The sequence below is a fragment of the Amphiura filiformis genome, chromosome 6, assembly GCF_039555335.1.
Source record: "Amphiura filiformis chromosome 6, Afil_fr2py, whole genome shotgun sequence".
Taxonomy (NCBI): domain Eukaryota; kingdom Metazoa; phylum Echinodermata; class Ophiuroidea; order Amphilepidida; family Amphiuridae; genus Amphiura; species Amphiura filiformis.
In genome coordinates this window covers 33,578,870-33,594,119 of record NC_092633.1, presented here as the reverse complement: position 1 = coordinate 33,594,119, position 15,250 = coordinate 33,578,870, and the positions used below count along the sequence as shown (strand labels likewise).

Genomic DNA, 15,250 nt, shown 5'->3' with positions numbered 1-15,250 from the left:
GAACAGATGTGCAATTAGAAAGCTCACTGAATTCAGGTGCGATCTTAAGTGAAACAGTACAGAAAGTAATGACACCAGAGAACAATGAAAGTGATTACGATGAAAACGATGATGGTGATGAAAGCGGGCGTGGCAGTAGTGGATATAAATCGCACTTCAAGTTATCTCTTGAATCGGAATTATTCCAGCAACAGGTGTCAAAGTCGCCAAGAACTCCACGTAGCGGTGAGCTTAATCTATCGGGTAACAATTACAGACAATTTGCTGAAAATCACAAAGCTGGAAAATATAGAGAAATTCCCCAAACTGAACAACAGCACACTAAAAGTTTAAGTGCAAATTACAGTAAAAATGTTGCTGCAACCTTAAGTACGTCTCAAACTATCTTGCGACAGAGACAAGCAGAATTATCCCCTCGTCTGGTAGATAAGATGCAGAAATACCATCCAGTAGACAATACTGTTGGAGCTTCTTCCTCTCAAACTAGCAACAATAGTGCTACCAAAAATACACAGTACTCGCCACGTCAGAATAGTGGTAGAATGTCCAAGGTTGTTCTAAGCCCAAGAGAATTTGATCTGTCGGAGAGTTTGTACCCAGAGCGTATCATCTCGCCACAATCAACGCAGAGGTACATTCAGGTTTCTAGATTAGCATTACAGACAAGGATGGGTGGAGATGGGAATCCAACCAATGGCGAGTTGAACAACAGTGGTACACATGGCTACCCATCACCCCCTGGATCTCCAGGATGTGAGGGCGCTGCACAGTATCAATTTGTGAAACAACAAGCAGTACCTGAGCGGATGACTGGTGTTGTGTTTGGGCAAGGATTTGGAGAACCTTATGTGTCACCAGCAAGGAAGCGTTTGGAGGTAAGATTAGTAGGAATTTTTAGTTGTTGATATGATCATGTAACTTTAAGATTTTGAAAAGATTTGAGATGTACTTGTAGAAGATAGTGGCCAATTTCTAAAGGTGAAGATTTGGTCCCAAGTATTTGTCAATCATTATTTAATATTTATACAATTAATTTGACAATGAGCTTGATAATGAGAGGAAGAGAAGTAATTTAGCAAATGTATTTTAACATATTCTTTCATGGCTATGGAATCAAACATTCTACCTCATCAGATTAATACCTTTTAAAGCAGGGATGTAAATAACTGTAAATCTTCCAGACTAAAACTTTTCTTTTTACATTTCCAGAATTGAATGACTGTATTTCGGCATAAAAAGAGCAACAGCAACACAAATTCCTTATAAAAATTCCCTATAAATGTTCAATGTCAAATGTGGCCTCCTGTTTTTTTGTAGTTAACCGCAATCATGGCTGAATTTTAAACTTGGTTCAATAGAAGCATGCCAATATCTCTAACATACACACTGTCCTGTTTATTCCACAAGAAATATAACATATCTTTTATGATCCAAGTAGTTTGTTAAATGGACTGCATTACAGCCAGGGACACTAGTTCAAATTCTTTGTTTGAAGTCAATCGATAAATCTTTTGAAAGACAATGACACAGTGTACCAATGCTTTTGATAATTTCATGGATTATATTTTCAGGCACATCGTCCAGCCAGTGGTCGACAGTCGGCTACAGGTCAAAGGTCACCAGGTCCATCTGACTCCAATCCAAATACAACAGCTGAAGATGTGCATGTGGTTGAGTTCCAGGGAGGTTTGTCTGGGTTTAAAACTAAACCAGGATATCTGAAGAGCTATGCTAGGAAAAAGTGATTTACAAGTGTTATTGTTTGCCATCAGTATTTGCTGCTGCTGCTTGTTGAAAGAATTTACAGTAAGGGGTTGGGAACCTCTTGGCATGGGTATAGTTTTGCAGTGACTCACAAGCTGTCTCTTCAGGGGAAAAAGAAACAGACACCAAAAAAAGATTATTTTCATGAAATTATTCTAATATTGTGATATGTAAACTTGAGAAAATTGGTATTGTTAATGAAGTATTTCAAACTTTTGGTCTTTACATAAAATTAATGTCTCCTGATCAAGGTAAATTCTGTGACTGAAAATTGAAGGTACGCCTAATCTTGTGTTGAGATCGAAAGTTTAAAATACTAAATTATGTCTACCAACACAGATGAACTTTCTAAAATTGTTCATGATTGTTCTCATTGGTTATTCATCAGGGTTATTATCCAAGGAGCTTTCTGGGGTGTTGCCTTCTGCCCCTCTGCTGAGGCATTGCCGGCAGTCCCTACTATAGTCTGTATGCCTTACTCGAGTCAGTACACTATTTCTACCTTTCTGAAAATGTAAAATTCTATATCAATAGCAAATAACACAGATTTAATTGGGAACTAATCTCAATATTTTGACATGAAGACACACATCCTTATCAGGAGAACTCCATATACTTGTCATTATTTTTAGAGATACACTAAAAAAAAACTGCCTCAAGGAAGGTATACAGACTATACCATTAGACGGGCTCCTAGGCCACACCTGTTAGTGGCTCAGCTACACACAGATATTTCACAGTGACACTCTTGTTCTGAAAGGTTGCTGACCCCCTGATATACAGTCAGACTTATGATTTCTGACAGGGTGAGTTCATGTACCCTTTCTAATATAGTCAATGAAAAGGTTCACCCATATTGTCCCAAGCCCAAAGTATCTACATAAGAGGTCCTAATATGATCTACTTAAAGATGAACTTAAGAGTACCGCATGTGGAGTACCATCATTAAAGTTTGTTCGGCTTATATAAGGCGAAAAAAGACTCCAAACACCTTGCATGGGTTTAGAATGGTGTGCATGCAGTTAGGAACAGTGCTTACGCTACAGTTTTTGTCAGAGAAGAACGGCAGTTGTTTACATTTTGAGAGCGTGTAGAGTGTAAACACAGAAGTGGAGTTCTGATTGGCTGAATCAATCGTCTGGCAATCATAGCAACATACTGCTAATCTGATTGGCCGATTGTGCGCCAAATCGTTGGTCGGCATAGATCGGCGCCCTTGAAGGGAACACAAAGCTCTGCGTATGTCGCTCATTAACATGGCACGTGTGTCAATCTGAACAAGGGACTGCCGTTCTTCTCTGAAACCCAGTGTAGTAGTACATTACGTAATGCGTGATTGGCGCATGCTTAATGTGAATTTTCACCATCGTGAGTTATGACTTATTGACGTGCACAGCAACAAATATCTGAATAATTTTTGCCTTATATAAACTGAACAAACTTTAGATTATAGCTGCTGAGCAGGTTAGATACTTTGCCAGCGAAGATTTTTCTTCGCTGATTATGATTATTACACTCTGGGTAGTATAAAAAAAATTAGGGTTTCCAGACATTCATATATAGACTTTCCATACTTTTTCACCATCCTCAGAAAGCATTGCATATTTGGATGCGTACTTAGGTTGTTGTTATAATGGTGATATTTGAAAGTACTGTATTATTTAATTTGCACTTTCAGTATTAGTGTACATGGATGCAAGTTTATTATTTTGTGCAATATTTTTATATGTAATTTTACTAATTTATTGTCTTTCTTACTGCCAATGAAAACATGATATATATTCCAGTTATTTCATCAATTTCAAACAATACCTTAATTTTGTCAAATTATTGAACTATAGTAGGGCTGTTGTCAAACAGAATTTTCATTGTTTACAATTGTCAGATCTTAAGATCCGACGTCGACAAGTTGTCGACAAATCAATATGAAGTCTAAATATTAAGTTCAGAGACCATGTTATGCGTTATTTATTAACATCAAAATATTACCATATACCGTATTTCGTCAAATAGTCGCCCCCCCTTAAATAAACGCCCCACCACTTTTTTCAACCAAGATGCGATATTTCCATGCTATCTTGTGTAGTAAGCTTACCAAGTTGTCCACATAGTCAATAATAGCGTCAATATTTGGCGAAAATCTGGATTGGAAACCCAGAAGTGAACCAGAATTCAGTGTTTCAAGTTCATAGTTCGTCATTTTAGCGTGAGTTTTAAGTTTACCTAATGATTTTAACAGGAATTATCGTTCTAAAATTGACCTTGAATAAACGCCCCCCTTTGGGAAAATGTAACGCCCCCGGGGGCGTTTATTTGACGAAATACGGTATCCCATATAGGCATCATCAGAATATTGAGATTTTAATGAAAAGGTAATCTGCACCACTTATGAATGTAATAGAAGTCTGTTGCAGGTAAATAATAGCAATATTAAGCATATCTAATTTTTTAATGATAAGGTTTTGTTGACAATTGGTCCATGCTTGTCGACAATCAGGAAAATTGCTTTGTCGACAACAGCTTACTCTACAAGTAGTTCACAATAATTACAATAATATGAACATTGAACAATACATCATTGTAGTAACACAAATGTTGCACTCAAACTGAAGTTGGGCTTGTAGTAAAGTGAGATTTGTAATTCTCTACTGATCAGTAAGAACATAAATTTTTCTGCCTGATCTGACTTATTTTTAAAAGATTTGAAACATTCAGTTCACAGTTTGACACAATACAATTGGTCATTTGATGAATTACAACTTTTACACATTTGAAGACATCAACTGCTCAGTGCCAGAAGTGGCTAAGTGCAATAGCTGCCCTCTGAACATTTGGCAATTTACACACAGTATATTGTACGCATCTACACATAGCAGCTATTGCATTTACCCACTTCTGGCACTGAGCAGTCGACATGCAGAAGAATGCGCTGAATATATGGTTCAGTTGCCATGTATGTGTCTGTCTTCATCTGTATAAAGACCTCATAAAATGTAAGTGGGCTTTTATGAATACGCATAATATTAATAACTCTAAATTATAAATCATATTTGGTATTTGAAAGCACCGGGTGAAAGAAATTTTAATTACGGTAATTTTGGTCTGTTTCAATTCATCAAGTATGTGGTCTCAGAGTAAGTTTAAAGGTGACCAGTGCCCATTTTCATCTCTGCAGTAAATTTGATTAATTTGAATTCTGTGCGATGAAAACCCATCTTTACAATCCTTCGTCTATTCTACCCAATGTGCAAGTAACAATTAATTTGTTAATTAATTATTGCCTGCAGTGATAAATACCATGCAAGTTTGCAATATCTCTCAACAACCCAAAAGATCAACAAAGCCCTATTTGAAGCACTACTAGTTTTGTTGCAAAGCTGACCACTCAGTCTCATATGTAAAACTGGAACTGAGTCCCGGGGGGGGGGGGACTTAACACAAATGACCATACAAGTATGCTCCCCTGGAAAGACCTTTGTTTTTAGACCATGCAACTACGAAAAAACCCTGCATTTTACCAAAACAGCATGCTATAGAGACCCTTGATTTTTCAGCTCCAAAAGACCCAGCCCTCGAATTAACCCACGGCATATTGCCGTGGGTGCCCACCCCACTGCCATAATGCCCTCAAAATATGTCCTTTACCGACGGCAGTCACTTGCCGTGCCCTCTAATGAAGTTGCCGTCGGTGCCCCAGCCTTGTCCCTTCATTAATCATTAACAAGTACTGGTTAAAACCCGGAAAAATTGTGAAAAATTAAATCGAAAATCTTTAACATGATCGCTATTTTGAGCATCGTAACCCAGCTATCAATCACAGTATACACAATAGTTTGTTGTGAATTAATATTCATTACCCCTACGTAAGCTTACATATTCAGCCAATCACATCGGCTTTTATACATTATCTGGTTGCTAGAAATCTGACTTCATTTTTCTGATTGGTCAGAGAAATACCTTCAGCGTACTATCGACCAATCAGAAACGCTGTTAGTAACTAAGCTTCCTCGTGTCGTGAACAAAATCCGAGCGCTGGGCAAATCAATTGATCTCTCGATTAGCAAACATTGACTTACCTTTTGCAAACCGATGGTGATACCCTTCCGATATGTTTTGAACAAAATAGTTTTTATCCCGGCGAATTTGATCAATATTATTACCAAAGTTACAGCTGTTTCATCGCTGTTTCGAGTCAGTTTTGCAGCTCAGAACTAGGGATCGCAAAATTTAAGTAAATTAAACTGTTGATTTTTTATTGCTTTGTATTATTTAAGCAGGTTTTTTGAGCAATCAGGTTAGTTTTAGTGTAAAATTGAGAGTCGAATTTTACTTTGGTGTCAAATTCAGCTGACAGCAATGCATCTATTCGCTTTTGAAAAATTGCCTTGGTGCCCTTCTCAAATTTTCAACAGTTGCTGTGATGCCCTTTTGAAATATTACAAATTGCTGTGCTGCCTTGCCTTTTCAGTGAAAATCCAAGGCAATTATCAACTTGCCCTAAAAAAGTTGCCGTGCCCCTTCAGATCCTTAATTCGAGGGCTGAAAAGACCCCTAAATGCTCATTCTTCAGCTCAGAAAGACAGTACACTATATGCTCCCAAAAACCCAGCACCTCAAACATTCCTGGGGAACATACCCACCAAATAACTGATGGCTGGATAGGACTGGATCAATGTAGCATTTGTGTGTTTAAAGGGGATGCCTTAGAAGAAACGTAATTGACATTTTCAACCCCTTCCCTCTTAACCATGTAAACAAAATGTGTATCCATCATAGGGCTTTGTTGATCTTGCGTATTTTGTGTCTTGTTTCAACAATATGTTTCTGCCATGTTTACACCCCGGGACTTCACATGTTTATGTGTTAGTAAATCTACATTAGCTTCCAGAGAAGTATGGAACTCTTTTGCTCTGATTGATGCGAGCACCTTGTTAATGAGAAACATACACAAAGCTTTCATGAGCTGACCAACACTCTGACACATACGAGGGGGTATCCAAAAGTTTTTGACATCACCCAGAAGGAAAAGAGCTATATTGATGAAATTTTGTCAGTGTAATCACTGGTCCTTATGTACATTATGGTCCAAAATGGTCTCCTAAGTATGTTTACTTTCTTTACAGGTGGCGCTAGATGGGCAGTAGGCGCATAACCTATAAGATGGTGAAAATTGAGGCATGCAGATTGATTAAGTTCCTGCATTTGGAGGGTTAGGCCTACATATGCTTAGAAAATCTATGATGAAATGAAAGCTATGATGAGCCAAGAAGTGGACGTCAATCATTTACGGGTGATGCGGCCACAGTGAAGAAACTCAAAAAAGTGGAGGATCTTATCATGAAAAGGTTATGCACCTATTGCCCATCATAGCGCCACCTGTAAAAAATTAAACATACTTATGAGACCATTATTGGACCATAATGTACATGGACTAGTGATTACACTGACAAAATTTCATCAATATAGCTCTTTTCCTTCTAAGTGATGTCAAAAACTTTTGGATACCCCCTCGTAATAGGCTAATCAGATTATTGGTTTGTTATGATTGTCAGACGGTCCCACTTTGTGTTTACACTGTGTACGCTTTCAAGATGTTAACAAGTGCCATTCTCCTCTGCCAGCAATTGTAAAAGCACCGTTTTTAGCACTTCAATAAATGATACAGGCACGTAACCAGCCTGGCTACTCTCCAATGAGACTAAATCCTGGTTATTGAACTAATTAAATCTATTGGGATGGGAAAGATCAAAAAAGGGCTGATTTAACATTGTTCATTCTTTCTGTCACAATTTCACCAGTTATTTGTCTACGCCTCTGTTACCAGACTCAGTGGCGGCACAAGAATTTCTGAGGGGTGGGGTATTTGGGGAAAAGTTTCAGGGGGAGCAACAAATTTTGTTGCAAATTGCTGCAAAAAGTGGAAATTTTTGTAATTTTGGGTTTTTACTTGGGGAAGAGTTCTGACTGGGTGAATTTGCTCCCCCCACCCCCACCATAATGCAGTCACTATCTGCCACCCCCTTTTTGTACTCCTGAATGATAAGAGGTGACAGACTGATGGTTATATAAGTATTCAGGGCCTGGTAATTTTGCCTTTTAAGAAGGTTTAAAGTGTACTGAACTTGCCAAACTTAAAAACATTCATATAATGTGTATGTTAATTTGAATGTACGAAATAATTAATAAATCTTTTCCTGTTGTTTGACTTTGAACAAGAATTGTTGCAAGAATCAATCTTTAACTGTTTGTCTGCATGCTTATGTTTCATTCTAACACTCTTGATGATGTTATTGTAAGCTTTGGTCAAGAGCAGATCCTCTTTTTCATAATCATAATTCTGATTCTGGCAAAAATCAGGAACTTCCTCAGAATTGGCCATTTTTTTCCTAAATAGGAAATTTTGTTTCACAGATTTGGGTTATTTTAGGGTTACTTGTAAAAAACACCTGACCGACCTGACCTACAAGAAAGGTCCATCCACCCTTAGAACAGGTTTTTTTTTGCAAACCCTAATCTACAAATTTGTTGGATCTTATGTTGCGTTTTAACATGGGAGTCCATAACCACTTGAAAGTTATGGGGATATAATTTTGATACAGTCTATAGGGACTAAATTGACTACTCAAGAGGGAAATTGTGCAAAATACTTCCTGAGGTGACTGGGGATCGTGGGCCTATTTACTTATTTATTTATTTATTTATTTATTACTCAGTTGCTTATATATGTATTTGTTTATTTATTTACTTATTTATTCACTCATTTACTAATAGGCCTACTTAACATATCCGCTTAAAAAATGCCCAAAGAACAAATACAAAACATAAATCAAGAACATATTAATCAATATAAATCAATATGGCAACAGAAACAAATAAGAAATGGCAACCCGCTTGCCTCATTTTCTTGCCCGAGTGCCCACGTTCGTACTCGGCTGCGGAGTGCCTGATAGGCGAGTACCAGTGTCGGTACTCAGAGTACCTTCAAAGTACCTCCGCCACGAGGTATTGTAGCCGGCCTCCTGGGTCTGGTGGCTGACGTAGGTACTCGAGAGTAGCAGCGCTGCTACTCTCATGAGAATCCTGTAGTGTAGTATCCACCATTCAAGTGACAGGAATATTTTTATATGAAATAATAACTAATGGCAATTTTATTGACTTATTGAAGCTATTTTTTGCAAATTTTAATTTGTTAACACTTTTGCTGGGGCCAGTGATTGTTGGTCTGGTTATACCCCCCCCCCCTGTCAAAAAAAGGCACTGCATAAACATTGGAAGAGCAATGTTATCCATCCTCCATGCTGCTGCTTCCCTGTGTAGTGGAACTATTCCACTGTATAATTATACAACACGTTGTTCCCGAAAAAACAGCATCATTCATTTGCATTCAAAAACTGAAAAAAGAGTGTCTCAAACTTAATTTTCTTTCTTCAATTTTATTGTTATTATCATTATTTTGTACATTATAATAAAACATACATGACATTCGTACGGTACAACAGCAATTGAAGTTGCAGCTTATGCTAAAGAGAGGTCAAACAAAACAAAATTGAAACATTTCATCATTGCAACTTCTACATAGGGACATATAGCAATTCCTTGGTGACATAAATGACACTACCCTTTCAGTGCTTTACTTGTGTTACTGTTGACAAAGGCAATGTTGACTGTCATCACTGAAACATGGTGTCACTAAAATACTGGACTACTTGTTACAGTTGTGTCCTGTACCTCCAGACATCTGATTGGTCATGTGACAAATGACAGGGAATATTTTGCAAAGATTAATCCCTGGTATGTGACAGTTGAAAGCAGAGTTCCCCTTTTTTGTTGATATCTGGCTCCTCCACTCGCTCCCAAAATTTTTCCCCGTCGTTTGTCGCATGACCAATCTGATTACTGATGAAATCCGGAAGAACCAGAAACGGACTGCCTTTTGAGGAGAGCGAGATCAATCACTCGCTATTGCTCTCATTAAATCTGATATAGGAGTGTGATTTTTATAGCTCTCCTTAATTGACCAGTCTCTTCTTGCATTCTATTTTAAATGCTCTAAACAGCTCTCCGTGAATGCTCCATAAAAGCTGTTTAATACTCTCCTGCAAATTCCAAAAGACAGTTCCAGTTTGATTTAACCTTATCTATATATTATTTACTGGATAATACTCTAGATCAAGATACTAATTACTAGGGTTGCATGTAGTGCCGCCAAGAGCCATTACAGGCCCGGGGGTAAAATTAATGCACGGGCCCTATTTTTACGGGCCCTTAGTCTTTTTTGTTGCTTTTATGGACCCATAAAGGTATGCTTTCTTCATTTTTTCAGGCCCACTAGGACCCCGGGCCTGAGGGTAATGTACCCCCTTAACTCCCCGGTCAGCGGCACTGGTTGCATGACTTCAGCTTCATTAGTAGTCAACTAGTCAGCACCAAACAGTCACAACTACAATGACTATTTGGAAGTCAAAATCTGAAGATAAATATTGTAATGTCTGCAAATAAATACAGAGTGGCAATTGACTGCAAATCTTTGTTTACATATGTTTGCTGTATTGGACCTCTTCTGCGAATCACACATGTATACGGACTCATATTTTTCCAATTTGCTTTAGCTGTTTTGAGCCATGTGACATTTTAGAATTGGAAAGAGTGAAATAGTTATTTTTACAAAATGGGGGAAAATGTTAAAAAGTTGTATTTTATCAGTTTTAAGTGAAAGAATACATCTTGGTATTATTTAAGGGATCTAAAATGAGCGTTTATTGCGTTTACGACAGTATTTTTTGTAGTGCGACATGAGAGCACTCAGACCTATCGAATTGCATTCTGAATACGAAGCATGTCTTTCTGATATCAAATAATTTTCATTTTTTGAAAATCACAATATAATACAAATTTTATGACAAATTATAAAAATTTGATATTTTTCACATTTTTGATATATAACAGTCCTCGAAGTGAATTATATAAATCTAATGATATATTCTTAAAGTGTATGTAGCAGGGAGGAACGCCGACGGTCAATTGAAAATTTTGACCTTTCATGTTGAAGATATGGATTTTTTTTCCCAAAAAGACCTTATTTTTTTTGGTGTTTTGGGAAAAAAATCCATATCTTCAATATGAAAGGTCAAAATTTTCAATTGATCGTCGGCTTTTCATCCCACCTACATACACTTTAAGTATAAATCATCAGATTTATAAAGTTCACTTCAAGTACTGTTAAATATCAAAAATATCAATTTTTAATGATTTGCCATAAAATGTGTATTAAATTGTGAATTTCAAAAAATCAAAATTATTTGATATCAGAATGACATTCTTCGTATTCAGAATGCAATTCGATATGTCTGATGTGCTCTAATGTCCCAAAATAAATACCGTCCATACCCCAGCCCTTAAGTATCATGAAATCTCAAATTTGGGCATGGACGAATGTGTCTCCCTTACTGTGTAAATTTATCTGCCTTACGTGAAGACACACAAGATAGTTGGATATCAACATATCATATACTATGATCAGCTTGTAATAGGCGAGAATTATTCAGTTTTGGTTACTGCGCGCATCAATAAAGTCCCAACTTACGCCTTCGTAAATTCACAAAAGCGGCCGTCAGTCAAGCAATACGCAAAGTGCCATTCGTGTAAGTGATGCGCCAAGCTATTTGTACGCTATTCTATACCAATCTACGATGTTATGAGTCCCGCCGATTACGAGCTGATCAGAGTATAGTCCAATGTTGTGACTACAGCTTATAGTCATAACTGCAACAAACTGGCTTAGTCGCGCAACAAGGCTTCGCAGAATTTTAAAATTTCCACATGCCCACCGGGCATGTTTACATAGAATTCTATTTGCTCTTTTTCAAGTTTGTACGAGTACAAGTTTATAATAATTGATATGGTAGTCACCAGACGTCATGACATGGCACAGCATGCAGACTATGCAAGGTATATCTTTTTGAGGATCACCTTAGGCATCTCCATTTGAACTTCATACACCCTCTGAGAAAGATTCAACCTGAATCTTCCACAGAGGGAGAGTAAGTTTCAAATTGAGCTACTAATGTGTTCATTCCATATGAAATACATACTCCCCCTGTGGCAGGTATTTCCAAAATAACCCATTATACTAGCTGTTGCTGGGAGGTGGCGATAACAAATACTTAATCTGATGATGCAAGAGTACTTTGGCATGGTTTTTACAAAATGAAATTCTTCTATGACAAACTGGGCATTTGCTATCTTCTTCTAGGAAGTTCTTGATTTGCATTTATTTTTAATTTAAAGTATAGTAAAAAATGTAAATTATTAATTATCATATCTGTAATTTTAAATCCAGTTTCCCACTAAGCATGTCTGTCTGCATTTTTTGGTTGCCAGCATTAAATTTTGGTTGACCCAGGCAGCAGAGCAAGCCATTCTGCGAGCCCTTCGTGCAACCTTAGACTATCATCTAAGCCTACTATAGACAACTTTCGTAATTGACCACTTCGTCTCAGCTAGATAGTCCTTATAGTTACTTAGCAAATTAACTCTGCATAATTGGGAGTATGTAATTAAATCTTTGGCCTTGCTTTCAGTTTTCTGCTCCGCTAAATTGGAGTTAGCAGAGCTAAACGCCACCAACGGCGACGAAGTGGTCAATTACGAAAATTGTCTATAGCTTCAGTTAACACTGGATTAGATTTCATAATTGCATTTAAGGGGGTACTACACCCATGTGGTAAATTGGTGACTATTTTTGCATTTTCTCAAAAAAAAATTACACACTGGTAACAAAAGTTACGTATATTATTGGGGCAAGGAATCCAATTACTACAATGAAATTTCAGTGACTCAAGACAAGCGGTTCAGAATATATGATAGGAAACGAGGTACATCCTAGCGGTACCTTATTTCTGATCATAAATAACAAACCGCTTGTCTTGAGTCACTGAAATTCCAGTGTAGTAATTGGATTCCTTGCCCCTATAATATACATAACTTTTGTTACCACTGTGTTATTAGTTTTGAGAAAAATGCAAAAATAGACACAAATTTATCGAGGGTGTAGTACCCCTTAATGAACATCTACCATCCATATGACCATGCCTCATGTTATCTGACAAGGACTTATGTTGACTCTTTATCTATAATTGATTAAGTAATCCACTGACAAGCTTAAAGGGCTGTTCAACATTTCCCATATGTACAAAGCATACAGTTTTTCAACCCCTTCACTCCCCTTGAGATACTTTGTGGCAAATTTATCATTTTTCCACAGAAAAAAATACACCATTAATTTTTTTCATAAGTACACACCATGGATATATTTGAAGACCGAATTAAAAAAGACTAGTTCGCGTCTGACGTCAGGACAAAGGCGCGGCGTGATTAATTGCTGACCTGCGCAGTACGGCATTTTTGGTCTGGTTGACAGGACGTCATACACAAACTAGTCTTTTTAATTCGGTCTTCAATTATAGTTTTACTCCCTCCCTCATACATACTTTATATGCGGAAATGTTGAACAACCCGTAACATATGTGACCTGCTACCACGAAATCAGCGTAAAGTCGCAAGGTGTTAGTCACTCAAAATGCCATGGCTACCTGTGTTGGTGTTCACTCACCTGTTAAAGCCACTAAGTATGTCTGTATGTCCTTTGAGAATGGGGGCACAATGGGCCATACACGAAGGATAATACATGTACTACTGGCTTTACAGGTGGCGGCAAACAAAGAACATCAACTTGGACCAAATATCTCAAAACTATCAACTCATCAAAATGAGTATAAAGTCGCAGCGACTTTACGCTGATTTCGTGGTAGCAGGTCACTTATGGCTTATCACGCATGTCTGATGCATTATAAGATAAAGTGAAAAGAATTGCACAATCAAATTATTTATCTATCACTATATTCTCCTCTTCAAATGAGACTAATTTCACACAAACACACATAATATTACAAATAGCATTTCATATAAACTTTTATGTACATTGTACATAATCTCAACATTCGTAGATAACTGTAATGTTGTCTCCTATTTACCCCAGATAAGGAGACAAAAAAACACAACGTTTTCCTGGCCCGACAGACCCAGATTTTGAGTTTTGGGAGAATTTTTTTTAAAGAACATTTCAAAATAGGTTTGCAAAAAAGATTGTTCAAGTTTGCGGTGATATTTTAGGGTTATTTTAACTGCAAAAAAAATCCTGACCGACCGACCATACTTGAAAAATCTGTCCGCCCATAAAACGGGGTGTTTTTTTTTTTTTTGTCATTTAAGGCTTATTATACTGATACAAATCTTAAGTAAAAAGTCAACATAGCCTGACTATAATTTGGTTCACCTCAAGTTCGGTAGTGACGTATGTGCATATTTTGCTGGCCGAAGTATCAAATCGCGCGCGTAAAGGTAATTGCGCAGATCGTATGCGTATGTGTAAAAGGGCGATTTGTGGGCACGCTTGCGACACAACCGCAAAAAAAGCATTGACGTCACTAACATGTTTACATGTGAACCAATGTTAATGTATATAAACAGAACATCATGAACAGCTGGTCTCCATAGTTATTTCAAAAGTCTGCTATCCTGAAATTCTAAAATGGTCTGCTACATTTGAAACATATACTCCTGGTTCTACCACTGCTTGCCTTTGCTATTACATAATGTATACTCCTGTCAACCCCACCATCTCTTTGCCTTTGCTCTCAATAGTAGTCAAAGCTGTTTGGATTTATGTAACTTGGGTTACTTCTACTTTGCAGTGTATTCATCTGTAACTCACACCAAGAAAAGTTGACATATCTTTGCATAACTAGTATATGTACCATTGACATTGTGGTGTAAACCTTTTTATAGCAAATAACAGAAAACCACATAATTGTCCTTCAGTCAGTAGAGCAGATGGGTGTTTTTATCAGGGTATAAATAGATGTAATTTGCTATGAATCAATACATGTATTGGGATTGGAGAAACAGCTCATGGGAACCAAACACTAATGCAATGCAACAGATGCTTTAAAAATTGAGTATAAATTTGGCTTTATTTACAGGAGAGCACCTGGAGGCACTTTTATGTTTAATGGTTAAACCAGAGTGTCATATTTTTATTTATATATTTTGATACCGTTGTCTTTCAAAGGCCCATTTAGTCAGCCTGAAGATCAAAATTGTCACAATTCTGAGATACAAGCATTATCCTTAATTCTAAAAGATACATATTTCAGAGATATATAGTGCAGGTGCTTGTACCTCACTTTGCCCCACCAGTGCCCACAACATTAATAGGATCTGGTATACGCTGTAGAAGTGACGTCATAATCGGATTAACTACCATAGAAATAGATGAATACAATTTTTGAATATACCGCGCTGCACTGCAGCAGGTTGCACTCATCACCTGTCTTCAATCAAATAATAGATTGAATACAATACCGCTCTTTTCAAAGAGACTAATCTTACAGGTGCAAGTGATTAGCATTTCTTTGAAATCTATGGT

At 37.3% G+C, this 15,250-nt stretch overlaps 1 protein-coding gene across 1 annotated transcript; it reads left to right on the top strand.

Moving 5' to 3' along the window:
- Positions 1–68: 68 nt before the first annotated feature.
- Positions 69–1,881, top strand: LOC140155316 (uncharacterized). Its single transcript, XM_072178107.1, has 2 exons — positions 69–875; positions 1,572–1,881. Exons 1-2 carry the CDS (start codon positions 69–71, stop codon positions 1,743–1,745), a joined length of 981 nt encoding a protein of 326 aa, XP_072034208.1. The 3' UTR covers positions 1,746–1,881.
- Positions 1,882–15,250: the final 13,369 nt, after the last annotated feature.

Coding starts and splice junctions, on each gene's coding strand:
- LOC140155316 (XM_072178107.1), top strand. CDS start 69: ATGACACCAGAGAACAATGAAAGTGATTACGATGAAAACGATGATGGT. Junction 876..1,571: donor CAGCAAGGAAGCGTTTGGAG/GTAAGATTAGTA, acceptor TTATATTTTCAG/GCACATCGTCCAGCCAGTGG.